Here is a 26,680-nt window from a genome sequence, read left to right on the forward strand (position 1 = left end):
AAATACGGGTTGCGCTAACCCCTATGCCACCACGGCACGCCCCTGCATGCTCATTTTTACACAAACACACAAGCCCACACACACACATGCCCACGCGCTTATATACACATGTAAGGATAAAGGAAATGGCATATTACGGAACACCGTCTTTAGGGCACAGCTTTGATAAAAATCTACAAAAGGAATCAGAAACTGTTGTCCCACAAAGAAACATGGCAACGGACCAATGCTGCATTTTGGTCAATTCAGCAAATACAGTTAAAATGGTGGGCCTTGAGCCTGCTCTTTAAGACAGCAACATTTTCTGGATCCCTCAGGATCTCTGGCAGACCGTTCCACAAACGGGGGACACAATACTGGAAAGAAGCCTCACAATAAGTGCATGTTCTGACTCTTGAAACTGATAATAGTCTGGTGCCAGAGGACCTCAGGGCCTGCAGGGGTTCATAAGGTAATAGCAGCTCTGCTAGGAATGATTGCTCAAGAAAATTAAGACATTTAAAAACCAGTAAAAGAATCTTAAAATCAATCCTGAGACATACTGAGATGTTAAACGTCATACAAATAGAACAGATACAGAGTGACATTCTCCACCCAGCACTGGGCTCCACTCAGCTCAATTTAGCTGTGACACCAAGTGAAGCAAATATTGTAGCATGAGTTCTGCTTTATTTTCTCCTGATTCTGGTTCCTCTCTAAGGTGTTGTTCTGCCTTAATCAGTTTTTTTCCTATGTGACTGTCACCAGTATTAAATATTATGGTTATTTCAGTATACAGCTGTGTGCATGTGAGCAGATGAAACAGAAAAGACAAAGAGTCCTTTTGTCCATAACAGTGTGTTCCTTATGAATTTCTTGTAACATTTTTGGTCTATAAAGTTACAAGATTCATAGTTTCTTCTAAGAAGGACATTTTAGTTCCATTAATCATTTTATTTTTCAAAACGTAGAAGCAGGACTTTTTTCTATTTTTTCATGTTCTTCCTTAACTTGATCTTTATTAGTACATTAGCTTCACTTTACACCAAACTAACATTTAGCCACATAAAATATGTTTATGTTTTCAGTAGCAGATGAATATGTAATCACATCTCTAGTTAGTCAAATCACAGACTGTTACTGGCTGGTTCGTGTTGTTACTCCACCCCACTGCTTCTCTCCCTTCTCCCAGGTTTTCTCATGGTCTCCTCATGTCTCTGGTTTGGGTTTATTTTTTTTCCTTGGACTTTGTTTTTTTATAAGTTTGATTTTTTAAATTTTAATCTACAACAGAACTTTAATTTTTCCCGCCTGCTGCATTTGGGTCCACACTTCTACCACAATGGAAGTCCAATGGTAATGCAATGGACTTTAAAGTCACTCTGTCCATTGTGGTCAGTTTGGAATGAATATATGTAATGAAAACATCTACATATAAATTAAATAGTCTTTTAAGAACCACAATAAAGCTTAATTTATTACAAAATAAAATGGCAACAATCCCTTATTTCCTTAAATCTTCAAGTAAAGAACTGAAATTTCAGAATGTTTTTACAGCCAAAATATTTGCTGGAAATGGGGCATATTGTAGATCTATAGTCAGAGTAATGACATCAATAAATACCTGTCAAAATATTACCACTGATGCATGACGTCCACTTTAGTGGACAGGTGACCAGCTGTAATTTCTGTAAATACAAAGTTGTTATTTGGGATCTACATCAATAGTCTTAGTCTTTCGGAGTTGCTTTATGTCACAATATATATTTTTTTAGCTGCAAGAGTTTTCTACAGTAGAAGGAGGGACTGAATATTCCTGATATGGTTGACATGCTTTTTCATGTGTTACGGCCCGGCTCGGATGGCCGCAACAAAAAGTAGGGAGGACACGGCAAACCCAACGGGTTTTGTTTATATGCCTCAGGCACGAGTTCATAGGCTTTTTCCACTGCACTCTTCACCTTATCATAATGTAAACTGTCACCAGCTGACAGTGAGGCATAGGCTTCCTGTGCTTTACTGGTAAAACCGCACTGCAAAAGCAGCGGCCAAACCTCCTGAGGCCACTTCAGTGTCTTTGCCACACGTTCAAACAAGATGAAATATTTATCCACATCCAACTCTGTAAACGGTGGAATCAAGCGAATGCATTTAGTTACGTCAAACTCCGCCCGCGCAGCACCACCATCCTGATCAACAGAAACACGCGCAGACTCACGTTTCGCAGCTGCCTCCAATTCCAATCTGCGCATCTCCACTTGATGGTGCAGCTCTCTCTTACGGAGCTCCAAACGACGCATTTCCAACTCCATCTCCATTTTACGTACCTCAGCGTTAGACGCCCCAACTTCACCCAGGGTGGTTGGTTCGGGAAGTGGCAAAATGTGTTGCTCAACCAACGCGGCATACAGTCGCCTTTTAATAACCTCCTTTTTCTCCTGTTTAACCACAGGTACTTCAAACTGAGCAGCAATAGCTATGAGATCGTTTTTAGTAGCAACACTAAACTTCTCCAAAGAAGGCTCAGCTACAAAATCGTCCAGATCAAACTCCATTCTTAAGCAAAACGGTAATCGCACACCACAGGAAGAGAAAAAACAAGTGAAACTGCAAACACAGTGAAAAGTGAAAGTAAATTGAAACCAGTGCACAACGGGCCCAAAGTAATAATGTCCCCACTATACTTAACCTGCCTGCCACGACTCACCTGCCTAACTAATTCCTGGCACTTCACGTGAATCGGCGGCGGGTTTATTAAGCACCTAACCAGTAAGAAATTAATCTTACAGATTGCCCCCGAGATCACTGCTTGCACAGTGAACGCTAACCGCAAACCCCCACGACACTACCAAAAAAACAAACAGGTGAAGTCTAAAGCGACAGCACCTCTTAGCCTAGCAGGAGACACAATCACTAGAACAGAACCAACATCGATGCACAAGCCCCAAAACATTCCACTCACCTGTATACCGGACCCATCTACCAAACAGGCCACAGCTGCCCACAACAAACAAACCGGTTAAGAAAGCCGCGTCCCACCTACAACGATGATGTCACTGCGTACTCCTACAAATAGGAAAAAGCTGAATGAAACACGCCATGCACTCAAACCAACAAATTTCCAAACTGTAGAAAGTTTGTTTTTGACGAGCCCCCACTTGTTACGGCCCGGCTCGGATGGCCGCAACAAAAAGTAGGGAGGACACGGCAAACCCAACGGTTTTTAACCCCTTGCGAGGCATTTATTAAAAAACACAAGGTGTCAGCGCCGCCTCTGAGTCCGGATCTCGTCTGCTTCTGTTGTCAGCCAGCCAAACCCACATTGATGGAACGGCGCTCCTTATATACCATCCAGGTCTGGGAGGCACCTCCCACAATCAAGGACCTAATGGAAAAGCAGCCTGCACTATACAGCACACACATACAACAGCAACGCAGGGGCGTCACAATCTGTCTGCCATATTGGATTTAACTAAATTTTCTTGCACTTGTGTGATGGCTGTAGGTACAGACACACAAATGTGGTAACATTCAATCACACCACACACAATTGGTCAGTCAGTCTCACCTCACTTCTATTGTTTCTTTAAATCTTGGATTTAGTAGTGATGGGAAAACAACACAGAAACCTCGGCACATGCTTCAGTTAGGTTTTTGTGTGTTCTCTTGTACATTGGAAGCCAAACAGTTTTTTTTGTAAAAAACATTAAAATAAAATAGACATCAACATGGAAACAAGGAGTCTCTCTACCTTCAGAAAATCATTTTTTTTGCTTCAGCTTACAATCGAGTTTTCCGTTGTGCAAAACTCACTGCAAGCTTGTGCAAAAACAGAAAATTTACCAATTATTTTTAGTCTAGTTTCTAGTGTAAACCTCTCAGTTCACTTAAGAAAAGGCATAACTACCATATAAGTAACTTTGTAACAAAATATAGGAGCTACTTGGTTTGAGTCAATTCCTTAATATTGATGACCAGGTGATTGTTTCATTTGCTAATTATTTAAGTTACAGGAGGGGTAAATGTTTTATTAGTGAAATAATCTGTCAATGGAATAAGAACTTTTTTCAAGTTTCTTTAGAAAGACGACCCAAAAAATCACTGTCCGTCCTGTCATTGGACAGATCAGTGTCCGTCCTGTGATTGGACAGATCAGTGTCCGTCCTGTGATTGGACAGATCAGTGCCCGTACTGTGATTGGTGGCTTCCTGCCCAACAGGAAGTTGTGAACAGAGTTTAAAAGCAGGCCTGCAAGACTGCAGACATTCACAGGAAGCTGGACCAGCAATGGCTCTGCTGAAGGTTCTGCTGCTGCTGCTGGGGCTGGGTGAGTCAGACACACTGGAAACACTGGGCATACTGGAGACACTTCCTACTGGTTCCAGGGAGGCTGCTGCTCTCTGTGACTCTCAAACTTCCCTCTAATTCTTTGTCAGACATAAACTTTATTGTAAATAAATTGTGATGCTTTTCAATCTTTATCTGTTCATCCTTTTTCAAGATGCAATAATCGTCTTATGTTGTAAGTCTTTCTCTGGTCAAAAACATGACTTCAGGTTTTCTGTCTCCACTTCTCTGGTCCTGCTGCCTCTGCTTCAGCACACCTGAGTCAGGTAATCAGGCCACCAGCAGAACCAGAACCTGTTTAGCTCAGGTGTGTTGGACCAGGACATATGAAGGATGCAGGACACCATCACTGAGGACTGGAGGTGGACACTCCTGTGTCTGTGGATGAAATCCTTCATGGATTTATTTTCTGTTCTTTCATTGTTCCTCCTAATTATTCATTTTCTACATTGTCATCATTTTTGACATTTATCCTAATTGTGTTTCAGTGGTGCTACAGTTCAGCTGGCAGGAGAGGGACTAACGACAACCAGCCGCAATAATCAGCGATGTGAGAGAAATATTGAAGTTTTGAGAATAAAATCTTTGTTTCTGTCTGTACAGAGAAGATTAAGAGAAGAACTTTTATGATTCTGATGTTTCCCTGCAGCACTCCGTGCTAGTGGTATTACACCACATCTTCAGTGTGTCGACTTGAAAGTTCTGGTTTTTTCTATACGATTACATCTGGGCATGAATTCTTTGCTGAAGCACAGAACAAGGATGCTAACTTTGTAAGTTTGTTTCTTCAATATTTCCCCACAGATAAAGGAAAACTTTCTGTTTTACAACATAAATATATTGTTATAAACTTTCCTGCAGGGTGACTCTGGTGGAGGAGTGGTGTTCAACAAGAAGATTGTTGGTGTGATTTCTGGCAGAGGAAAGAATTTTGTATTTCGGAATCCAATTTTTAACATGGATGTGTGTGATTACTTGGAGTGGATAAGAAACACAACTGGGCTTAATAAGCCTAAAATATCATGAAATAACATTTCACCAAATTTCCTCTCAGATGTAATTTTATTTTTACATCTCCATCAGTTTGTTCTAGAGGTTTGTAGAATTGTCATAAATTAATAGGGTTTTTTTCTCACCTGACCTTGACCTCCCTAATGGAGCTTTCTCTGCCTCAGAAATGAAAAAATAAAACAATAAATGAATGAAAAAAATCATTTCTTGTCTGATAGGTATTTTGTTTACCTAAATACTAGGAAAGAACCACAGACAACGTTTATGAGTTTTCAACCAAGCTTCTGCAGAATTAGAGAACATAGCAAACCGCTTCTCCAAGGTGTTTACCATGGGTTCTGATTCCCTGTAGCAGAGGCTGTCTTTTTATAAAGCAGCAGGAAGAAGGGAGTCAAGACTGGAATGTTGGATTCAACAAAATTTTCTTGCACTTGTGTGATGGCTGCAGGTTCAGACACACAAATGTGGTAACATTCAATCACACCACACACAATTGTTCAGTCAGTCTCACCTCACTTCTATTGTTTCTTTAAATCTTGGATTTAGTAGTGATGGGAAAACAACACAGAAACCTCGGCACATGCTTCAGTTAGGTTTCTGTGTGTTCTCCCCTTTGTCTTCTATGTAACCTGATCAGCCAGTACTTACGTTTCCTCTTTGTATTTCATTTAGATACGTCTGTTTGTCTGTCTGAGTTGATTTCTGTTACTTTGACCTCTTTTATGGGCCCAATTTGGTCATTTTTACCTAAGTGTCTGTTTTGGGTTAAATAAAATACAATACTTTTTAAAATTTAACTTGTGCCTATGTGGACAAAAATCTGTAGGATAACAGATCAGGCTGAGACTCTGGCAAATGGCAAAGAGCAAAGCTTTATTTCATCTGCAGACGGAGAACAAACACAGCGGCGAGCTGCTCTGAGTTCTGATTTGGAGCTGCAAGCCCTCACAATATATAGAACTCATGTTACACAATGTGGTCACTCCAGTTTCAGTTGAACAATATACAAGCCACGTAACCACACTGGAGGGTCAGTTAGCTCCTGGGATGATAAATCTTCTTCTTCAAATATGTGAGTTTCCAAAAATCAGGTTTGATAATGGAACAATTTTACATAACAAGAGCATTGCCAAACCAGAATATCCAGCAGGTGCACCAAACTCTTAACACTTTGAGCTGGTGATTTTCCATAGAGAAACTACTTAAGCCTCAGAGCTTCTATCTAAACTATCTGTTCTTTTCTGTTAACAAATTCTGGCGTCTTGCTGTCGCTATCAGCCTGCTGCAGTGGCTGCAGGGACCCCTCTGACTGGTTCTGCAGAAACTCTCTAGCCTACATACTTTAACAGGTTGAACAACACTAATGTGGTTAAATGAGTAAAAGAATTAAACAAAATTGTTAAGAGACATAATAAACTATTTTTACCCCACAAACGTTTTCTCTCACACTTTTGGAAAACAGTTAACAGTTAAACAGTTAACAGATGTCATTCAACCAGTGAAAACTTCATTATTTATAGCAACCAAAGAGAAACCAGATTTTCTTTCTTACCCACTTCACGTTGCATGCATCAGTATGAATCAATGAAGCTGCTGTTTCACTTCCCAAAAAAAACTCCTAAAAAAATTATGCAAAGGCAGTTTTCAAAACTTGTACATTGGAAGCCAAACAGTTTTTTTTGTAAAAAAAAATAAAATAAACATCAACGTGGAAACAAGGAGTCTCTCTTCCTTCAGAAAATCAGTTATATTTTATCAAGTTTTCCGTTGTGCAAAACTCACTGCAAGCTTGTGCAAAAACAGAAAATTTACCAATTATTTTTAGTCTAGTTTCTAGTGTAAACCTCTCAGTTCACTTAAGAAAAGGCAAAACTACCATATAAATAACTTTGTAACAAAATATAGGAGCTACTTGGTTTGAGTCAATTCCTTAATATTGATGGCCAGGTTATTGTTTAATTTGCTAATTATTTAAGTTACAGGAGGGGTAAATGATATGATAGATAAGATAAGATAAATCTTTATTGTCATTGTCACAAGAACAACGAAATTCAAAAGGTGTCATCAGTCAGTGCACATGCCAAAAACCAAAATAACTGTCTCACAATTCACACACAACGCAAGAATCAACAAACAACTGGCAAAAATCAAACAAACAAAAAAAAACACTAAATAAGAACAGCCACATTCTCACATACATCATTTATGATGATTCATGGTTGTTTTTGATTGCATTTAGTTTTGTTATTGCTATTAGGTAGAAACTGTCTCTGAGACGATTGGTTCTTGTTCTGATTGCTCTGTATCTTCTGCCTGAAGGCAGCAGTGTGAACAGAGAATGCCCGGGGTGAGAAGTGTCCTTTGTGATGTGTTGTGCTTTTCTTAGACAGCGGTCTCTGTGCTAACAGCTGTGCACTAATAAAATGTTTTATTAGTGAAATAATCTGTCAATGGAATAAGAACTTTTTTCAAGTTTCTTTAGAAAGATGAGTTACTAAAGTTCTTATGTATGCAGATGACCCCAAAAATCACTGTCCATCATGTCATTGGACATATCAGTGTCCATCCTGTGATTGGACAGATCAGTGTCCATCCTGTGATTGGACAGATCAGTGCCCGTACTGTGATTGGTGGCTTCCTGCCCAGCAGGAAGTTGTGAACAGAGTTTAAAAGCAGGCCTGCAAGACTGCAGAAATTCACAGGAAGCTGGACCAGCAATGGCTCTGCTGAAGGTTCTGCTGCTGCTGCTGGGGCTGGGTGAGTCAGACACACTGGAAACACTGGGCATACTGGAGACACTTCCTACTGGTTCCAGGGAGGCTGCTGCTCTCTCTGACTCTCAAACTTTCCTCTTATTCTTTGTCAGACATAAACTTTATTGTAAATAAATTGTGATGCTTTTCAATCTTTATCTGTTCATCCTTTTTCTGTTCCATCAGCCATGTTTGCTCCTGATTTCTGAATAAAGTCCTCTTTTTTTTCCTCTTCAGGTGTTTCAATGAACTCACATGTTTCTCTGTACAAGAGAATCATTGGAGGTCAAAACTGTAATGACACGGAGCGTCTTTATCATGTTCGGCTGGAGGGCGACAATGGTACTCATACGACCTTGTGTGGAGGATCTCTGATCCACCGTCAGTGGATCCTGACTGCAGCTCACTGCTGGAAGTCGGAGCCAGGATGGTAGGAAAGAGTCATTCAGACAGTTTTATCTGCAGATGATCAGGTTTTCTATGTGTTCATTATAATCTAACCTGTTCTGCAGGACTACCACAGCAAAGTTAGGAGTTCATCCACGGACTGCTACACAGCAGAAACAAATAATCCAACACAATCCTGTGATTTATGTTAACAAATGGCATTACCAGCATGACATCATGTTGCTGAAGCTTCAGAGACCAGTAAGAAATATCCATCCTGTTCGGCTACCAAGATGCAATAATCGTCTTATGTTGTAAGTCTTTCTCTGGTCAAAAACATGACTTCAGGTTTTCTGTCTCCACTTCTCTGGTCCTGCTGCCTCTGCTTCAGCACACCTGAGTCAGGTAATCAGGCCACCAGCAGAACCAGAACCTGTTTAGCTCAGGTGTGTTGGACCAGGACATATGAAGGATGCAGGACACCATCACTGAGGACTGGAGGTGGACACTCCTGTGTCTGTGGATGAAATCCTTCATGGATTTATTTTCTGTTCTTTCATTGTTCCTCCTAATTATTCATTTTCTACATTGTCATCATTTTTGACATTTATCCTTATTGTGTTTCAGTGGTGCTACAGTTCAGGTTGCAGGAGAGGGACCACCGACAACCAGCCCCAATAATCAGCGATGTGAGAGAAATATTGAAGTTTTGAGAATAAAATCTTTGTTTCTGTCTGTACAGAGAAGATTAAGAGAAGAACTTTTATGATTCTCATGTTTCTCTGCAGCACTCCGTGCTAGTGGTATTACACCACATCTTCAGTGTGTCGACTTGAAAGTTACTGGTTTTTTCTATTCAATTAAATCTGGGCATGAATTCTTTGCTGAAGCACAGAACAAGGATGCTAACTTTGTAAGTTTGTTTCTTCAATATTTCCCCACAGATAAAGGAAAACTTTCTGTTTTACAACATAAATATATTGTTATAAACTTTCCTGCAGGGTGACTCTGGTGGAGGAGTGGTGTTCAACAAGAAGATTGTTGGTGTGATTTCTAGCAGAGGAAAGAATTTTGTATTTCGGAATCCAGTTTTTAACATGGATGTGTGTGATTACTTGGAGTGGATAAGAAACACAACTGGGCTTAATAAGCCTAAAATATCCTGAAATAACATTTCATCAAATTTCCTCTCAGATGTAATTTTATTTTTACATCTCCATCAGTTTGTTCTAGAGGTTTGTAGAATTGTCATAAATTAAAAGTTTTTTTTTTCTCACCTGACCTTGACCTCCCTAATGGAGCTTTCTCTGCCTCAGAAATGAAAAAATAAAACAATAAATGAATGAAAAAAATCATTTCTTGTCTGATAGGTATTTTGTTTACCTAAATACTAGGAAAGAACCACAGACAACGTTTATGAGTTTTCAACCAAGCTTCTGCAGAATTAGAGAACATAGCAAACCGCTTCTCCAAGGTGTTTACCATGGGTTCTGATTCCCTGTAGCAGAGGCTGTCTTTTTATAAAGCAGCAGGAAGAAGGGAGTCAAGACTGGAATGTTGGATTCAACAAAATTTTCTTGCACTTGTGTGATGGCTGCAGGTTCAGACACACAAATGTGGTAACATTCAATCACACCACACACAATTGTTCAGTCAGTCTCACCTCACTTCTATTGTTTCTTTAAATCTTGGATTTAGTAGTGATGGGAAAACAACACAGAAACCTCGGCACATGCTTCAGTTAGGTTTCTGTGTGTTCTCCCCTTTGTCTTCTATGTAACCTGATCAGCCAGTACTTACGTTTCCTCTTTGTATTTCATTTAGATACGTCTGTTTGTCTGAGTTGATTTCTGTTACTTTGACCTCTTTTATGGGCCCAATTTGGTCATTTTTACCTAAGTGTCTGTTTTGGGTTAAATAAAATACAATACTTTTTAAAATTTAACTTGTGCCTATGTGGACAAAAATCTGTAGGATAACAGATCAGGCTGAGACTCTGGCAAATGGCAAAGAGCAAAGCTTTATTTCATCTGCAGACGGAGAACAAACACAGCGGCGAGCTGCTCTGAGTTCTGATTTGGAGCTGCAAGCCCTCACAATATATAGAACTCATGTTACACAATGTGGTCACTCCAGTTTCAGTTGAACAATATACAAGCCACGTAACCACACTGGAGGGTCAGTTAGCTCCTGGGATGATAAATCTTCTTCTTCAAATATGTGAGTTTCCAAAAATCAGGTTTGATAATGGAACAATTTTACATAACAAGAGCATTGCCAAACCAGAATATCCAGCAGGTGCACCAAACTCTTAACACTTTGAGCTGGTGATTTTCCATAGAGAAACTACTTAAGCCTCAGAGCTTCTATCTAAACTATCTGTTCTTTTCTGTTAACAAATTCTGGCGTCTTGCTGTCGCTATCAGCCTGCTGCAGTGGCTGCAGGGACCCCTCTGACTGGTTCTGCAGAAACTCTCTAGCCTACATACTTTAACAGGTTGAACAACACTAATGTGGTTAAATGAGTAAAAGAATTAAACAAAATTGTTAAGAGACATAATAAACTATTTTTACCCCACAAACGTTTTCTCTCACACTTTTGGAAAACAGTTAACAGTTAAACAGTTAACAGATGTCATTCAACCAGTGAAAACTTCATTATTTATAGCAACCAAAGAGAAACCAGATTTTCTTTCTTACCCACTTCACGTTGCATGCATCAGTATGAATCAATGAAGCTGCTGTTTCACTTCCCAAAAAAAACTCCTAAAAAAATTATGCAAAGGCAGTTTTCAAAACTTGTACATTGGAAGCCAAACAGTTTTTTTGTAAAAAAAAATAAAATAAACATCAACGTGGAAACAAGGAGTCTCTCTTCCTTCAGAAAATCAGTTATATTTTATCAAGTTTTCCGTTGTGCAAAACTCACTGCAAGCTTGTGCAAAAACAGAAAATTTACCAATTATTTTTAGTCTAGTTTCTAGTGTAAACCTCTCAGTTCACTTAAGAAAAGGCAAAACTACCATATAAATAACTTTGTAACAAAATATAGGAGCTACTTGGTTTGAGTCAATTCCTTAATATTGATGGCCAGGTTATTGTTTAATTTGCTAATTATTTAAGTTACAGGAGGGGTAAATGATATGATAGATAAGATAAGATAAATCTTTATTGTCATTGTCACAAGAACAACGAAATTCAAAAGGTGTCATCAGTCAGTGCACATGCCAAAAACCAAAATAACTGTCTCACAATTCACACACAACGCAAGAATCAACAAACAACTGGCAAAAATCAAACAAACAAAAAAAAACACTAAATAAGAACAGCCACATTCTCACATACATCATTTATGATGATTCATGGTTGTTTTTGATTGCATTTAGTTTTGTTATTGCTATTAGGTAGAAACTGTCTCTGAGACGATTGGTTCTTGTTCTGATTGCTCTGTATCTTCTGCCTGAAGGCAGCAGTGTGAACAGAGAATGCCCGGGGTGAGAAGTGTCCTTTGTGATGTGTTGTGCTTTTCTTAGACAGCGGTCTCTGTGCTAACAGCTGTGCACTAATAAAATGTTTTATTAGTGAAATAATCTGTCAATGGAATAAGAACTTTTTTCAAGTTTCTTTAGAAAGATGAGTTACTAAAGTTCTTATGTATGCAGATGACCCCAAAAATCACTGTCCATCATGTCATTGGACATATCAGTGTCCATCCTGTGATTGGACAGATCAGTGTCCATCCTGTGATTGGACAGATCAGTGTCCATCCTGTGATTGGACAGATCAGTGCCCATACTGTGATTGGTGGCTTCCTGCCCAGCAGGAAGTTGTGAACAGAGTTTAAAAGCAGGCCTGCAAGACTGCAGAAATTCACAGGAAGCTGGACCAGCAATGGCTCTGCTGAAGGTTCTGCTGCTGCTGCTGGGGCTGGGTGAGTCAGACACACTGGAAACACTGGGCATACTGGAGACACTTCCTACTGGTTCCAGGGAGGCTGCTGCTCTCTCTGACTCTCAAACTTTCCTCTTATTCTTTGTCAGACATAAACTTTATTGTAAATAAATTGTGATGCTTTTCAATCTTTATCTGTTCATCCTTTTTCTGTTCCATCAGCCATGTTTGCTCCTGATTTCTGAATAAAGTCCTCTTTTTTTTCCTCTTCAGGTGTTTCAATGAACTCACATGTTTCTCTGTACAAGAGAATCATTGGAGGTCAAAACTGTAATGACATGGAGCGTCTTTATCATGTTCGGCTGGAGGGCGACAATGGTACTCATACGACCTTGTGTGGAGGATCTCTGATCCACCCTGAGTGGATCCTGACTGCAGCTCACTGCTGGAAGTCGGAGCCAGGATGGTAGGAAAGAGTCATTCAGACAGTTTTATCTGCAGATGATCAGGTTTTCTATGTGTTCATTATAATCTAACCTGTTCTGCAGGACTACCACAGCAAAGTTAGGAGTTCATCCACGGACTGCTACACAGCAGAAACAAATAATCCAACACAATCCTGTGATTTATGTTAACAAATGGCATTACCAGCATGACATCATGTTGCTGAAGCTTCAGAGACCAGTAAGAAATATCCATCCTGTTCGGCTACCAAGATGCAATAATCGTCTTATGTTGTAAGTCTTTCTCTGGTCAAAAACATGACTTCAGGTTTTCTGTCTCCACTTCTCTGGTCCTGCTGCCTCTGCTTCAGCACACCTGAGTCAGGTAATCAGGCCACCAGCAGAACCAGAACCTGTTTAGCTCAGGTGTGTTGGACCAGGACATATGAAGGATGCAGGACACCATCACTGAGGACTGGAGGTGGACACTCCTGTGTCTGTGGATGAAATCCTTCATGGATTTATTTTCTGTTCTTTCATTGTTCCTCCTAATTATTCATTTTCTACATTGTCATCCTTTTTGACATTTATCCTAATTGTGTTTCAGTGGTGCTACAGTTCAGGTTGCAGGAGAGGGAACACCGACAACCAGCCGCAATAATCAGCGATGTGAGAGAAATATTGAAGTTTTGAGAATAAAATCTTTGTTTCTGTCTGTACAGAGAAGATTAAGAGAAGAACTTTTATGATTCTCATGTTTCTCTGCAGCACTCCGTGCTAGTGGTATTACACCACATCTTCAGTGTGTCGACTTGAAAGTTACTGGTTTTTTCTATTCGATTAAATCTGGGCATGAATTCTTTGCTGAAGCACAGAACAAGGATGCTAACTTTGTAAGTTTGTTTCTTCAATATTTCCCCACAGATAAAGGAAAACTTTCTGTTTTACAACATAAATATATTGTTATAAACTTTCCTGCAGGGTGACTCTGGTGGAGGAGTGGTGTTCAACAAGAAGATTGTTGGTGTGATTTCTAGCAGAGGAAAGAATTTTGTATTTCGGAATCCAATTTTTAACATGGATGTGTGTGATTACTTGGAGTGGATAAGAAACACAACTGGGCTTAATAAGCCTAAAATATCCTGAAATAACATTTCATCAAATTTCCTCTCAGATGTAATTTTATTTTTACATCTCCATCAGTTTGTTCTAGAGGTTTGTAGAATTGTCATAAATTAAAAGTTTTTTTTTTCTCACCTGACCTTGACCTCCCTAATGGAGCTTTCTCTGCCTCAGAAATGAAAAAATAAAACAATAAATGAATGAAAAAAATCATTTCTTGTCTGATAGGTATTTTGTTTACCTAAATACTAGGAAAGAACCACAGACAACGTTTATGAGTTTTCAACCAAGCTTCTGCAGAATTAGAGAACATAGCAAACCGCTTCTCCAAGGTGTTTACCATGGGTTCTGATTCCCTGTAGCATAGGCTGTCTTTTTATAAAGCAGCAGGAAGAAGGGAGTCAAGAATGGAATGTTGGATTCAACAAAATTTTCTTGCACTTGTGTGATGGCTGCAGGTTCAGACACACAAATGTGGTAACATTCAATCACACCACACACAATTGTTCAGTCAGTCTCACCTCACTTCTATTGTTTCTTTAAATCTTGGATTTAGTAATGATGGGAAAACAACACAGAAACCTCGGCACATGCTTCAGTTAGGTTTCTGTGTGTTCTCCCCTTTGTCTTCTATGTAACCTGATCAGCCAGTACTTACGTTTCCTCTTTGTATTTCATTTAGATACGTCTGTTTGTCTGAGTTGATTTCTGTTACTTTGACCTCTTTTATGGGCCCAATTTGGTCATTTTTACCTAAGTGTCTGTTTTGGGTTAAATAAAATACAATACTTTTTAAAATTTAACTTGTGCCTATGTGGACAAAAATCTGTAGGATAACAGATCAGGCTGAGACTCTGGCAAATGGCAAAGAGCAAAGCTTTATTTCATCTGCAGACGGAGAACAAACACAGCGGCGAGCTGCTCTGAGTTCTGATTTGGAGCTGCAAGCCCTCACAATATATAGAACTCATGTTACACAATGTGGTCACTCCAGTTTCAGTTGAACAATATACAAGCCACGTAACCACACTGGAGGGTCAGTTAGCTCCTGGGATGATAAATCTTCTTCTTCAAATATGTGAGTTTCCAAAAATCAGGTTTGATAATGGAACAATTTTACATAACAAGAGCATTGCCAAACCAGAATATCCAGCAGGTGCACCAAACTCTTAACACTTTGAGCTGGTGATTTTCCATAGAGAAACTACTTAAGCCTCAGAGCTTCTATCTAAACTATCTGTTCTTTTCTGTTAACAAATTCTGGCGTCTTGCTGTCGCTATCAGCCTGCTGCAGTGGCTGCAGGGACCCCTCTGACTGGTTCTGCAGAAACTCTCTAGCCTACATACTTTAACAGGCTGAACAACACTAATGTGGTTAAATGAGTAAAAGAATTAAACAAAATTGTTAAGAGACATAATAAACTATTTTTACCCCACAAACGTTTTCTCTCACACTTTTGGAAAACAGTTAACAGTTAAACAGTTAACAGATGTCATTCAACCAGTGAAAACTTCATTATTTATAGCAACCAAAGAGAAACCAGATTTTCTTTCTTACCCACTTCACGTTGCATGCATCAGTATGAATCAATGAAGCTGCTGTTTCACTTCCCAAAAAAAACTCCTAAAAAAATTATGCAAAGGCAGTTTTCAAAACTTGTACATTGGAAGCCAAACAGTTTTTTTGTAAAAAAAAAATAAAATAAACATCAACGTAGAAACAAGGAGTCTCTCTTCCTTCAGAAAATCAGTTATATTTTATCAAGTTTTCCGTTGTGCAAAACTCACTGCAAGCTTGTGCAAAAACAGAAAATTTACCAATTATTTTTAGTCTAGTTTCTAGTGTAAACCTCTCAGTTCACTTAAGAAAAGGCAAAACTACCATATAAATAACTTTGTAACAAAATATAGGAGCTACTTGGTTTAAGTCAATTCCTTAATATTGATGACCAGGTTATTGTTTAATTTGCTAATTATTTAAGTTACAGGAGGGGTAAATGATATGATAGATAAGATAAGATAAATCTTTATTGTCATTGTCACAAGAACAACGAAATTCAAAAGGTGCCATCAGTCAGTGCACATCCCAAAAGCAAAAATAACTGTCTCACAATTCACACACAACGCAAGAATCAACAAACAACTGGCAAAAATCAAACAAACAAAAAAAAACACTAAATAAGAACAGCCACATTCTCACATACATCATTTATGATGATTCATGGTTGTTTTTGATTGAATTTAGTTTTGTTATGCTATTGGGTAGAAACTGTCTCTGAGACGATTGGTTCTTGTTCTGATTGCTCTGTATCTTCTGCCTGAAGGCAGCAGTGTGAACAGAGAATGCCCGGGGTGAGAAGTGTCCTTTGTGATGTGTTGTGCTTTTCTTAGACAGCGGTCTCTGTGCTAACAGCTGTGCACTAATAAAATGTTTTATTAGTGAAATAATCTGTCAATGGAATAAGAACTTTTTTCAAGTTTCTTTAGAAAGATGAGTTACTAAAGTTCTTATGTATGCAGATGACCCCAAAAATCACTGTCCATCATGTCATTGGACATATCAGTGTCCATCCTGTGATTGGACAGATCAGTGCCCGTACTGTGATTGGACAGATCAGTGTCCGTCCTGTGATTGGACAGATCAGTGTCCGTCCTGTGATTGGACAGATCAGTGTCCGTCCTGTGATTGGACAGATCAGTGCCCGTACTGTGATTGGTGGCTTCCTGCCCAACAGGAAGTTGTGAACAGAGTTTAAAAGCAGGCCTGCAAGACTGCAGAAATTCACAGGAAGCTGGACCAGCAATGGCTCTGCTGAAGGTTCTGCTGCTGCTGCTGGGGCTGGGTGAGTCAGACACACTGGAAACACTGGGCATACTGGAGACACTTCCTACTGGTTCCAGGGAGGCTGCTGCTCTCTGTGACTCTCCAACTTCCCTCTGATTCTTTGTCAGACATAAACTTAATTGCATATAAATTGTGATGCTTTTCAATCTTTATCTGTTCATCCTTTTTCTGTTCCATCAGCCATGTTTGCTCCTGATTTCTGAATAAAGTCCTCTTTTTTTCCTCTTCAGGTGTTTCAATGAACTCACATGTTTCTCTGCACAAGAGAATCATTGGAGGTCAAAACTGTAATGACACGGAGCGTCTTTATCATGTTCGGCTGGAGGGCAACAATGGTACTCATATGAGATTGTGTGGAGGATCTCTGATCCACCGCCAGTGGATCCTGACTGCAGCTCACTGCTGGAAGTCGGAGCCAGGATGGTAGGAAAGAGTCATTCAGACAGTTTTATCTGCAGATGATCAGGTTTTCTATGTGTGCATTATAATCTAACCTGTTCTGCAGGACTACCACAGCAAAGTTAGGTGTTCATCCACGGACTGCTACACAGGAGAAACAAATAATCCAACACAATCCTGTGATTTATGTTAACAAATGGCATTACCGGCATGACATCATGTTGCTGAAGCTTCAGAGACCAGTAAGAAATATCCGTCCTGTTCGTCTACCAAGGTGCAATAATCGTATTACGATGTAAGTCTTTCTCTGGTCAAAAACATGACTTCAGGTTTTCTGTCTCCACTGCTCCGGTCCTGCTGCCTCTGCTTCAGCACACCTGAGTCAGGTAATCAGGCCACCAGCAGAACCAGAACCTGTTTAGCTCAGGTGTGTTGGACCAGAGACATGTGAAGGATGCAGGACACCATCACTGAGGACTGGAGGTGGACACTCCTGTGTCTGTGGATGAAATCCTTCATGGATTTATTTTCTGTTCTTTCATTGTTCCTCCTAATTATTCATTTTCTACATTGTCATCATTTTTGACATTTATCCTAATTGTGTTTCAGTGGTGCTACAGTTCAGCTGGCAGGAGAAGGATCAACGACAACCAGCCCCAATAATTCACGCTGTGAGAGAAATATTGAAGTTTTGAGAGTAAAATCTTTGTTTCTGTCTGTACAGAGAGGGTTAAGTGAAGAACACTTTTATGATTTTCATGTTTCTCTGCAGCACTCAGTGCTTCTCTTCCACCACATCTTCAGTGTGTCGACATGAAAGTTACTGGTTTTTTCTTTACGATTACATCTGGGCATGAATTCTTTGCTGAAGCACAAAACACGGATGTGTACTTTGTAAGTTTGTTTCTTCAATATTTCTCCACAGACAAAGGAAAACTTTTCTGTTTTACAACATAAATATATTGTTATAAACTTTCCTGCAGGGTGACTCTGGTGGAGGAGTGGTGTTCAACAAGAAGATTGTTGGTGTGATTTCTGGCAGAGGAAAGAATTTTGTATTTCGGAATCCAGTTTTTAACATGGATGTGTGTGATTACTTGGAGTGGATAAGAAACACAACTGGGCTTAATAAGCCTAAAATATCCTGAAATAACATTTCACCAAATTTCCTCTCAGATGTAATTTTATTTTTACATCTCCATCAGTTTGTTCTAGAGGTTTGTAGAATTGTCATAAATTAATAGTTTTTTTTTTCTCACCTGACCTTGACCTCCCTAATGGAGCTTTCTCTGCCTCAGAAATGAAAAAATAAAACAATAAATGAATGAAAAAAATCATTTCTTGTCTGATAGGTATTTTGTTTAACTAAATACAAGGAAAGAACCACAGACAACGTTTATGAGTTTTCAACCAAGCTTCTGCAGAATTAGAGAACATAGCAAACCGCTTCTCCAAGGTGTTTACCATGGGTTCTGATTCCCTGTAGCAGAGGCTGTCTTTTTATAAAGCAGCAGGAAGAAGGGAGTCAAGAATGGAATGTGGAGGTAATATATCATCGGAAGCCTATTCTGAAACAAGGAAGAACTACATTCTACACACATGCAGTTTAAGGAGTAACCCAAGATAAGAAACAGCTGCAACTTCAAGGTTTAGGGAAAAAGCTAAGTTTTGTCTTTCACACGGTTTAACAAATTCCTCCTCTCTGGGGTGTGAATTCTAACCCTTTAAATGAAAAACAAACTGGTATCTACTTATGTAAGAATGATAACAAAACATAATTATTCTAACACTGTCTGATCGTCTTTACATTCATGGTTCAGTTTGTTCACTTGATATTTTTCCTGAACAGAGTCTACAAACGTGACATGAGTTTTAAATCACATGACGAGAAACACCAGAAGTCATTTATTTATTCAGTTTTTTTGGGCTTTATTTTACATCAGAAATGAACATAGAGCATCTAAACTCTGCAGCTCTGGAGTTACTATTCCAGATTTAGTTGTAGTGAACTTTAAACTCCAAGACCAAAGAGCTGTACGCAACCATAATGAAACAGCAGTCACATAATTCAACAATTAACAAAAAATGAAATAACACATCTTAAAAATAAATAATAGCATGACTTTTTAATAAATGTTAAATAAAAAGTTCAATACCTTAAAACAATTTAAAAGTCAAAATCAGGAATGAAATAGAAGTTTCAAGGAAATATGTAAAACCAGATATAACTAATTAATGGTAGCTTCTCGTTGCCACATTTTTCACATAAAAATGATAGAAAATTTTCCTCTATTGCAGTTAAACAACGTGTCACTTTTAATTTTAATTTTAAATTTTCTTTCTCTGTTGAAATTAAATTGAAATTATGTTTATTACGTAAAACTTGTAAGAAATCACAACTTGTTTTATAAAAGTTTAAATATGACAGAAGTTCTCTGTCAAGTTTATAGTAACATCTGGAAAAAGTAAAAAGATGTTAGTACTGACAAAATATATCATTAAATACTATTTTGATACAACGTTTTTCATCGATATTACATCAGATTGAACAGACAAAAAAGGTTTGCATTGCAGAGAACAATCCTGCCTCCATGTTAAGTTCTTGATGTATGAGGTTGAAGAACAGTCAGTGGGTTGAAATCATGAATTAATTCATTAATACCAAAATACAGCAGGCCCACTTCTCTTGCTACTGTAAGGAGAATCATTGAATTTGGTATGTTTTTACCCATTGGTTTCAGCCATGTTTTATTATGTTTAATTACTCCCACAAATGTGACACATTTGTATCACCTTTATGGGATGTGCCCAGGGTTTTGCAACACTCAGGGCTGCTGACCGTTACTGGAGACGTGGCATTCTGTGTGTGGAGCCACGGGACAATGCAATGGTTTGAAAGAACGGTCCGCCATATTTTAGCTTAGGATCCACATGCACCACACTTAATGATTTTGGCGGGGTGGTGTCTGTGCCACCCCATCAGGGGGCTGTTAGGAATAAATTATTCTGTTTTCCTCTCTTTTAGCTGCTTGCATGCTCATTTTTACACAAACACACACGCATCTCCCCCCCCACACACACACGTGCATATATACACATGTAAGGATAAAGGAAATGACATAGTAGGGAACACCATCTTTAGGGCACAGCTTTGATAAAAACCTACTGAAGGAATCAGAAACTGTTGTCCCACAAACAAACATGGCAACGGACCAATGCTGCATTTTGGTCTCAATAGAGTTGATTATTTAAACTTGTTGACTCTTCTATAAACTCATACATTACAAACCAAACTAGAGAGAAAAGCTAATCTTGAACAATATCATTTAAATATTCATCCCATGTTAGTAGACCAAATTTTATTGCATTAAAACTTAAAGGTGGAATTGATCTGTTGCTCACCTTAGGGGTGACTCCAAGTCAAGCAAATATTGTAGCATGAGGTCTGCTTTATTTTCTCCTCATTCTGGTTCCTCTCTAAGGTGTTGTTCTGCCTTAATCAGTTTTTTTCCTATGTGACTGTCACCAGTCTTAAATGTTATGGTTATTTCAGTATACAGCTGTGTGCATGTGAGCAGATGAAACAGAAAAGACAAAGAGTCCTTTTGTCCATAACAGTGTGTTCCTTATGAATTTCTTGTAACATTTTTGGTCTATAAAGTTACAAGATTCATAGTTTCTTCTAAGAAGGACATTTTAGTTCCATTAATCATTTTATTTTTCAAACGTAGAAGCAGGATGTTTTTTCTATTTTTTCATGTTCTTCCTTAACTTGATCTTTGTTAGTATATTAGCTTCACTTTACACCAAACTAACATTTAGCCACATAAAATATGTTTATTTTTTCAGTAGCAGATGAATATGTAATCACATCTCTAGTTAGTCAAATCACAGACTGTTACTGGCTGGTTCGTGTTGTTACTCCACCCCACTGCTTCTCTCCCTTCTTCCTGGTTTCCTCATGGTCTCCTCATGTCTCTGGTTTGGGTTTATTTTTGTACCGTGGACTTTGTTTTTTTATAAGTTTGATTTTTTAAATTAAATCTACAACAGAACTTTAATTTTTCCTGCCTGCTGCATTTGGGTCCACACTTCTACCACAATGGAAGTCCAATGGTAATGCAATGGACTTTAAAGTCACTCTGTCCTTTGTGGTCAGTTTGGAATGAATATATGTAATCAAAACATCTACATATAAATTAAATAGTCTTTTAAAAACCACAATAAAGCTTAATTTGTTACAAAATAAAATGGCAACAATCACTTATTTCCTTAAATCTTCAAGTAAAGAACTGAAATTTCAGAATGTTTTTACAGCCAAAATATTTGCTGGAAATGGAGCATATTGTAGATCTATAGTCAGAGTAATGACATCAATAAATACCTGTCAAAATATTACCACTGATGCATGACGTCCACTTTAGTGGACAGGTGACCAGCTGTAATTTCTGTAAATACAAAGTTGTTATTTGGGAACTACATCAATAGTCTTAGTCTTTCGGAGTTGCTTTATGTCACAATATATATTTTTTTAGCTGCAAGAGTTTTCTACAGTAGAAGGAGGGACTGAATATTCCTGATATGGTTGACATGCTTTTTCATCTGTCTGCCATATTGGATTTAACTAAATTTTCTTGCACTTGTGTGATGGCTGCAGGTACAGACACACAAATGTGGTAACATTCAATCACACCACACACAATTGTTCAGTCAGTCTCACCTCACTTCTATTGTTTCTTTAAATCTTGGATTTAGTAATGATGGGAAAACAACACAGAAACCTCGGCACATGCTTCAGTTAGGTTTCTGTGTGTTCTCCCCTTTGTCTTCTATGTAACCTGATCAGCCAGTACTTAAGTTTCCTCTTTGTCTCATTTAGATAGGTCTGTCTGTCTGAGTTGATTTCTGTTACTTTGACCTCTTTTATGGGTCCAATTTGGTCATTTTTACCCAAGTTTCTGTTTTGGGTTAAATAAAAAGCAATTCTTTTTGAAGTTAAACTTTTGCCTTGTCTGCTTTGACTGCTTCGTCAATCAAAACTTGCAATTGATGGGCAGTAGTTGGCAGTGTATTGTATGATTCATTTATGTCCACCTTAGTGGTCTATGTGTATTTACTAAATAAAAGCCCATATAAACACCGGAAAATGGTTTTAAACAGCTGGCCACCGTCCTCTATACTTGAAATTGGTTATATGTATATAATGCATGATCAGAGATACTAACAGGGCGGTGTTTCTCAGTCATGAAATGTATTTGCAGCCTCAGTTGTGCAGACGTTTGTGAAGTCCATATTGTAACTGTGAGACACAGAGAGATTTTGTCAGACAAAGTGTGCATGTTCCATGTTTACTGTCAGTTCAGATCAAAGTTGTTTTTAATTGTGTTGATGTACTGAAACCTGAACATTTTCTCTTACACTTTCGGAAAACAGTTAACACAGACATCATTCAACCAGTAAAAACCTCAGTATTTATGGCTACCAAACAGAAATCACCTGTTTTTTCTCAACTACTTCACGTTGCATGCATCAGCATGAATCAATTAAGCTGCTGTTTCACTTCACAAAAAAACTCCCAAAAGAATTATGCAAAGGCAGATGTGAAATCTTGTGGACTGGAAGCCAAACAGTTTAAAAAACATCAACCTGAAAACAAGGAGTCTCTCTACCTTCAGAAAATCAGTTTTATTTCATCAAGTTTACAGTCAAGTCTTCCATTGTGCAAAACTCACTGCAAGCTTGTGCAAAAACAGAAAATTTACCAATTTTTTTTAGTCTAGTTTCTAGTGCAAACCTCTTAAGAAAAGGCAAAACTAACATATAAATAACTTTGTAACAAAATATAGGAGCTACTTGGTTTAAGTCAGTTCTTTAATTTTGATGACCAGGTTATTGTTTCATTTGCTAATTATTTAAGTTACATGAGGGGTAAATGTTTTATTTGTGAAATAATCTGTCAATGGAATAAGAACATTTTTCAAGTTTCTTTAGAAGGATGAGTTGTTAAAGTTCCTATGTATGCAGATGACCCCAAAAATCACTGTCCATCCTGTCATTGGACAGATCTGTGTCCGTCCTGTGATTGGTGGCTTCCTGTCCAGCAGGAAGTTGTGAACAAAGTTTAAAAGCTGCTACAGGACTGCAGACATTCACAGGAAGCTGGACCAGCAATGGCTCTGCTGAAGGTTCTGCTGCTGCTGCTGGGCCTGGGTGAGTCAGACACACTGGAAACACTGGGCATACTGGAGACACTTCCTACTGCTTCCAGGGAGGCTGCTGCTCTCTCTGACTCTCAAACTTTCCTCTTATTCTTTGTCAGACATAAACTTTATTGTAAATAAATTGTGATGCTTTTCAATCTTTATCTGTTCATCCTTTTTCTGTTCCATCAGCCATGTTTGCTCCTGATTTCTGAATAAAGTCCTCTTTTTTTTCTTCTTCAGGTGTTTCAATGAACTCACATGTTTCTCTGTACAAGAGAATCATTGGAGGTCAAAACTGTAATGACATGGAGCGTCTTTATCATGTTCGGCTGGAGTTCGACAATGGTACTCATATGAGCTTGTGTGGAGGATCTCTGATCCACCGTCAGTGGATCCTGACTGCAGCTCACTGCTGGAAGTCGGAGCCAGGATGGTAGGAAAGAGTCATTCAGACAGTTTTATCTGCAGATGATCAGGTTTTCTATGTGTTCATTATAATCTAACCTGTTCTGCAGGACTACCACAGCAAAGTTAGGAGTTCATCCACGGACTGCTACACAGGAGAAACAAATAATCCAACACAATCCTGTGATTTATGTTAACAAATGGCATTACCAGCATGACATCATGTTGCTGAAGCTTCAGAGACCAGTAAGAAATATCCGTCCTGTTCGGCTACCAAGATGCAATAATCGTCTTAGAATGTAAGTCTTTCTCTGGTCAAAAACATGACTTCAAGTTTTCTGTCTCCACTGCTCCAGTCCTGTTGCCTCTGCTTCAGCACACCTGAGTCAGGTAATCAGGCCACCAGCAGAACCAGAACCTGTTTAGCTCAGGTGTGTTGGACCAGAGACATGTGAAGGATGCAGGACACCATCACTGAGGACTGGAGGTGGACACTCCTGTGTCTGTGGATGAAATCCTTCATGGATTTATTTTCTGTTCTTTCATTGTTCCTCCTAATTATTCATTTTCTACATTGTCATCATTTTTGACATTTATCCTAATTGTGTTTCAGTGGTGCTACAGTTCAGCTGGCAGGAGAGGGACTAACGACAACCAGCCCCAATAATTCACTCTGTGAGAGAAATATTGAAGTTATGAGAGTAAAATCTTTGTTTCTGTCTGTACAGAGAAGGTAGAGTGAAGAACACTTTTATGATTTTCATGTTTCTCTGCAGCATTCGGTGCTTCTCTTCCACCACATCTTCAGTGTGTCGACATGAAAGTTACTGGTTTTTTCTTTACGATTACATCTGGGCATGAATTCTTTGCTGAAGCACAAAACACGGATGCGTACTTTGTAAGTTTGTTTCTTCAATATTTCTCCACAGACAAAGGAAAACTTTTCTGTTTTACAACATAAATATATTGTTATAAACTTTCCTGCAGGGTGACTCTGGTGGAGGAGTGGTGTTCAACAAGAAGATTGTTGGTGTGATTTCTAGCAGAGGAAAGAATGTTGCATTTCGGAATCCAGTTTTTAACATGGATGTGTGTGATTACTTGGAGTGGATAAGAAACACAACTGGGCTTAATAAGCCTAAAATATCATGAAATAACATTTCACCAAATTTCCTCTCAGATGTAATTTTATTTTTACATCTCCATCAGTTTGTTCTAGAGGTTTGTAGAATTGTCATAAATTAAAAGTTTTTTTTTTCTCACCTGACCTTGACCTCCCTAATGGAGCTTTCTCTGCCTCAGAAATGAAAAAATAAAACAATAAATGAATGAAAAAAATCATTTCTTGTCTGATAGGTATTTTGTTTACCTAAATACAAGGAAAGAACCACAGACAACGTTTATGAGTTTTCAACCAAGCTTCTGCAGAATTAGAGAACATAGCAAACCGCTTCTCCAAGGTGTTTACCATGGGTTCTGATTCCCTGTAGCAGAGGCTGTCTTTTTATAAAGCAGCAGGAAGAAGGGAGTCAAGAATGGAATGTGGAGGTAATATATCATCGGAAGCCTATTCTGAAACAAGGAAGAACTACATTCTACACACAAGCAGTTTAAGGAGTAACCCAAGATAAGAAACAGCTGCAACTTCAAGGTTTAGGGAAAAAGCTAAGTTTTGTCTTTCACACGGTTTAACAAATTCCTCCTCTCTGGGGTGTGAATTCTAACCCTTTAAATGAAAAACAAACTGGTATCTACTTATGTAAGAATGATAACAAAACATAATTATTCTAACACTGTCTGATCGTCTTTACATTCATGGTTCAGTTTGTTCACTTGATATTTTTCCTGAACAGAGTCTACAAACGTGACATGAGTTTTAAATCACATGACGAGAAACACCAGAAGTCATTTATTTATTCAGTTTTTTTGGGCTTTATTTTACATCAGAAATGAACATAGAGCATCTAAACTCTGCAGCTCTGGAGTTGCTATTCCAGATTTAGTTGTAGTGAACTTTAAACTCCAAGACCAAAGAGCTGTACGCAACCATAATGAAACAGCAGTCACATAATTCAACAATTAACAAAAAATGAAATAACACATCTTAAAAATAAATAATAGCATGACTTTTTAATAAATGTTAAATAAAAAGTTCAATACTTTAAAACAATTTAAAAGTCAAAATCAGGAATGAAATAGAAGTGTCAGAGTTCCGGTGTGAGAGCGTGTGCATGAGAGTGTGAGTGCGAGTGTTGCATCTTCTTTCAGCGAGGATCTTCGTGAGGAGTCTGTGGAGCCAGCGCAGGTGAAGCTGATCTGTCTCATCAGCGTGCTGGAATATAGGAGCGGCAGAACCCTTCAGTCTTCGCTAGATGGTTAACGCATACCGGTAGTCACTCTGGCCTCACCTGTTGATCTTGTTTCTAGAACTTTGTTGTGCAACTCGTAGCGACTAGCTCTCTGTGTCCTGTTCGTTGTTTAAAGAATTTTTTGTCTTCTCTTTTCAAGAACTTGCCGAGAATACCTGCCTGCCTGCTCCGCCGTTTCCACCGACCCCGTCTCGCTCCAACCACCCGCGATTCCGCCTCGCACCCACCCTAGGCACCGTAGCACTCCCTCGCACCGGACCCTGGCACCTCACCCCCACGCTCTGAAAGATCCACGCCAAATGTAAGAAAGTTCCTGATTCTTCCTCCACACTCTCTCTCTCCGAGCCCATTATAATTCAGCTCTCGTTTCAGGCCACCTGGTCGGGCGACCCTCGCCCTCCTGCCGAAGTCCAGGGAACTGAATATAATTTGTCCTGTTGTAAATAAATCGCTTACCTTTTCCATCCAGCGTGTGGTTTCTGCATGTGGGCCCGCAAACTAAATCAAACCATGACAGAACCATCTA

The 26,680-nt window shown here is 38.9% G+C and overlaps 4 protein-coding genes and 1 long non-coding RNA gene across 8 annotated transcripts; all 5 read left to right on the forward strand.

The window, feature by feature from the left end:
- The first annotated feature begins 7,954 nt into the window (after positions 1–7,954).
- LOC114144807 (anionic trypsin-1-like) lies at positions 7,955–9,832 on the forward strand. The gene is made up of 6 exons (XM_028017994.1): positions 7,955–8,094; positions 8,328–8,520; positions 8,603–8,791; positions 9,105–9,166; positions 9,266–9,390; positions 9,479–9,832. The coding sequence occupies exons 1-6, from the start codon at positions 8,055–8,057 to the stop codon at positions 9,641–9,643; spliced, it is 774 nt and encodes a 257-aa protein (XP_027873795.1). The 5' UTR covers positions 7,955–8,054; the 3' UTR covers positions 9,644–9,832.
- A 2,509-nt stretch (positions 9,833–12,341) lies between these two features.
- On the forward strand, positions 12,342–14,146 carry LOC114144806 (anionic trypsin-1-like). The gene is made up of 6 exons (XM_028017993.1): positions 12,342–12,408; positions 12,642–12,834; positions 12,917–13,105; positions 13,419–13,480; positions 13,580–13,704; positions 13,793–14,146. Exons 1-6 carry the CDS (start codon positions 12,369–12,371, stop codon positions 13,955–13,957), a joined length of 774 nt encoding a protein of 257 aa, XP_027873794.1. The 5' UTR covers positions 12,342–12,368; the 3' UTR covers positions 13,958–14,146.
- A 2,538-nt stretch (positions 14,147–16,684) lies between these two features.
- On the forward strand, positions 16,685–18,514 carry LOC114144808 (anionic trypsin-1-like). 2 transcript variants are annotated; one of them, XM_028017995.1, is made up of 6 exons: positions 16,685–16,776; positions 17,009–17,201; positions 17,284–17,472; positions 17,787–17,848; positions 17,950–18,071; positions 18,161–18,514. In XM_028017995.1, the coding sequence occupies exons 1-6, from the start codon at positions 16,737–16,739 to the stop codon at positions 18,323–18,325; spliced, it is 771 nt and encodes a 256-aa protein (XP_027873796.1). In that variant the 5' UTR covers positions 16,685–16,736; the 3' UTR covers positions 18,326–18,514. The 2 variants fall into 2 exon arrangements, with proteins under 2 accessions (XP_027873796.1, XP_027873797.1); XM_028017996.1 differs by having other exon boundaries at positions 17,284–17,451.
- Positions 18,515–23,240: 4,726 nt separating this feature from the next.
- LOC114144810 (trypsin-3-like) lies at positions 23,241–25,126 on the forward strand. 3 transcript variants are annotated; one of them, XM_028017997.1, is made up of 6 exons: positions 23,241–23,387; positions 23,621–23,813; positions 23,896–24,084; positions 24,399–24,460; positions 24,562–24,683; positions 24,773–25,126. In XM_028017997.1, the coding sequence occupies exons 1-6, from the start codon at positions 23,348–23,350 to the stop codon at positions 24,935–24,937; spliced, it is 771 nt and encodes a 256-aa protein (XP_027873798.1). In that variant the 5' UTR covers positions 23,241–23,347; the 3' UTR covers positions 24,938–25,126. The 3 variants fall into 3 exon arrangements, with proteins under 3 accessions (XP_027873798.1, XP_027873799.1, XP_027873800.1); XM_028017998.1 differs by lacking the exon at positions 23,896–24,084; XM_028017999.1 differs by lacking the exon at positions 24,773–25,126 and having other exon boundaries at positions 23,896–24,031; positions 24,562–24,641.
- An 845-nt stretch (positions 25,127–25,971) lies between these two features.
- Positions 25,972–26,618, forward strand: LOC114145601 (uncharacterized). Its single transcript, XR_003595733.1, has 3 exons — positions 25,972–26,174; positions 26,294–26,455; positions 26,527–26,618. It is a non-coding gene; the product is annotated as an uncharacterized LOC114145601 (long non-coding RNA).
- The last annotated feature ends 62 nt before the right edge of the window (positions 26,619–26,680 follow it).

The sequence above is a fragment of the Xiphophorus couchianus genome, chromosome 5 (assembly GCF_001444195.1).
Source record: "Xiphophorus couchianus chromosome 5, X_couchianus-1.0, whole genome shotgun sequence".
NCBI lineage: Eukaryota > Metazoa > Chordata > Actinopteri > Cyprinodontiformes > Poeciliidae > Xiphophorus > Xiphophorus couchianus.

Excerpts from the sequence above, each read along its gene's own strand:
- LOC114144808 (XM_028017995.1), top strand. The coding sequence starts at position 16,737 with ATGGCTCTGCTGAAGGTTCTGCTGCTGCTGCTGGGGCTGG. Across the intron at positions 16,777-17,008 it reads GCTGCTGCTGCTGGGGCTGG|GTGTTTCAATGAACTCACAT; the intron begins GTGAGTCAGACA and ends TTTCCTCTTCAG. Across the intron at positions 18,072-18,160 it reads AAAACACGGATGTGTACTTT|GGTGACTCTGGTGGAGGAGT; the intron begins GTAAGTTTGTTT and ends ACTTTCCTGCAG.
- LOC114144806 (XM_028017993.1), top strand. The coding sequence starts at position 12,369 with ATGGCTCTGCTGAAGGTTCTGCTGCTGCTGCTGGGGCTGG. Across the intron at positions 12,409-12,641 it reads GCTGCTGCTGCTGGGGCTGG|GTGTTTCAATGAACTCACAT; the intron begins GTGAGTCAGACA and ends TTTCCTCTTCAG. Across the intron at positions 12,835-12,916 it reads TGGAAGTCGGAGCCAGGATG|GACTACCACAGCAAAGTTAG; the intron begins GTAGGAAAGAGT and ends CCTGTTCTGCAG.
- LOC114144810 (XM_028017997.1), top strand. The coding sequence starts at position 23,348 with ATGGCTCTGCTGAAGGTTCTGCTGCTGCTGCTGGGCCTGG. Across the intron at positions 23,388-23,620 it reads GCTGCTGCTGCTGGGCCTGG|GTGTTTCAATGAACTCACAT; the intron begins GTGAGTCAGACA and ends TTTCTTCTTCAG. Across the intron at positions 23,814-23,895 it reads TGGAAGTCGGAGCCAGGATG|GACTACCACAGCAAAGTTAG; the intron begins GTAGGAAAGAGT and ends CCTGTTCTGCAG.
- LOC114144807 (XM_028017994.1), top strand. The coding sequence starts at position 8,055 with ATGGCTCTGCTGAAGGTTCTGCTGCTGCTGCTGGGGCTGG. Across the intron at positions 8,095-8,327 it reads GCTGCTGCTGCTGGGGCTGG|GTGTTTCAATGAACTCACAT; the intron begins GTGAGTCAGACA and ends TTTCCTCTTCAG. Across the intron at positions 8,792-9,104 it reads TGCAATAATCGTCTTATGTT|TGGTGCTACAGTTCAGGTTG; the intron begins GTAAGTCTTTCT and ends ATTGTGTTTCAG.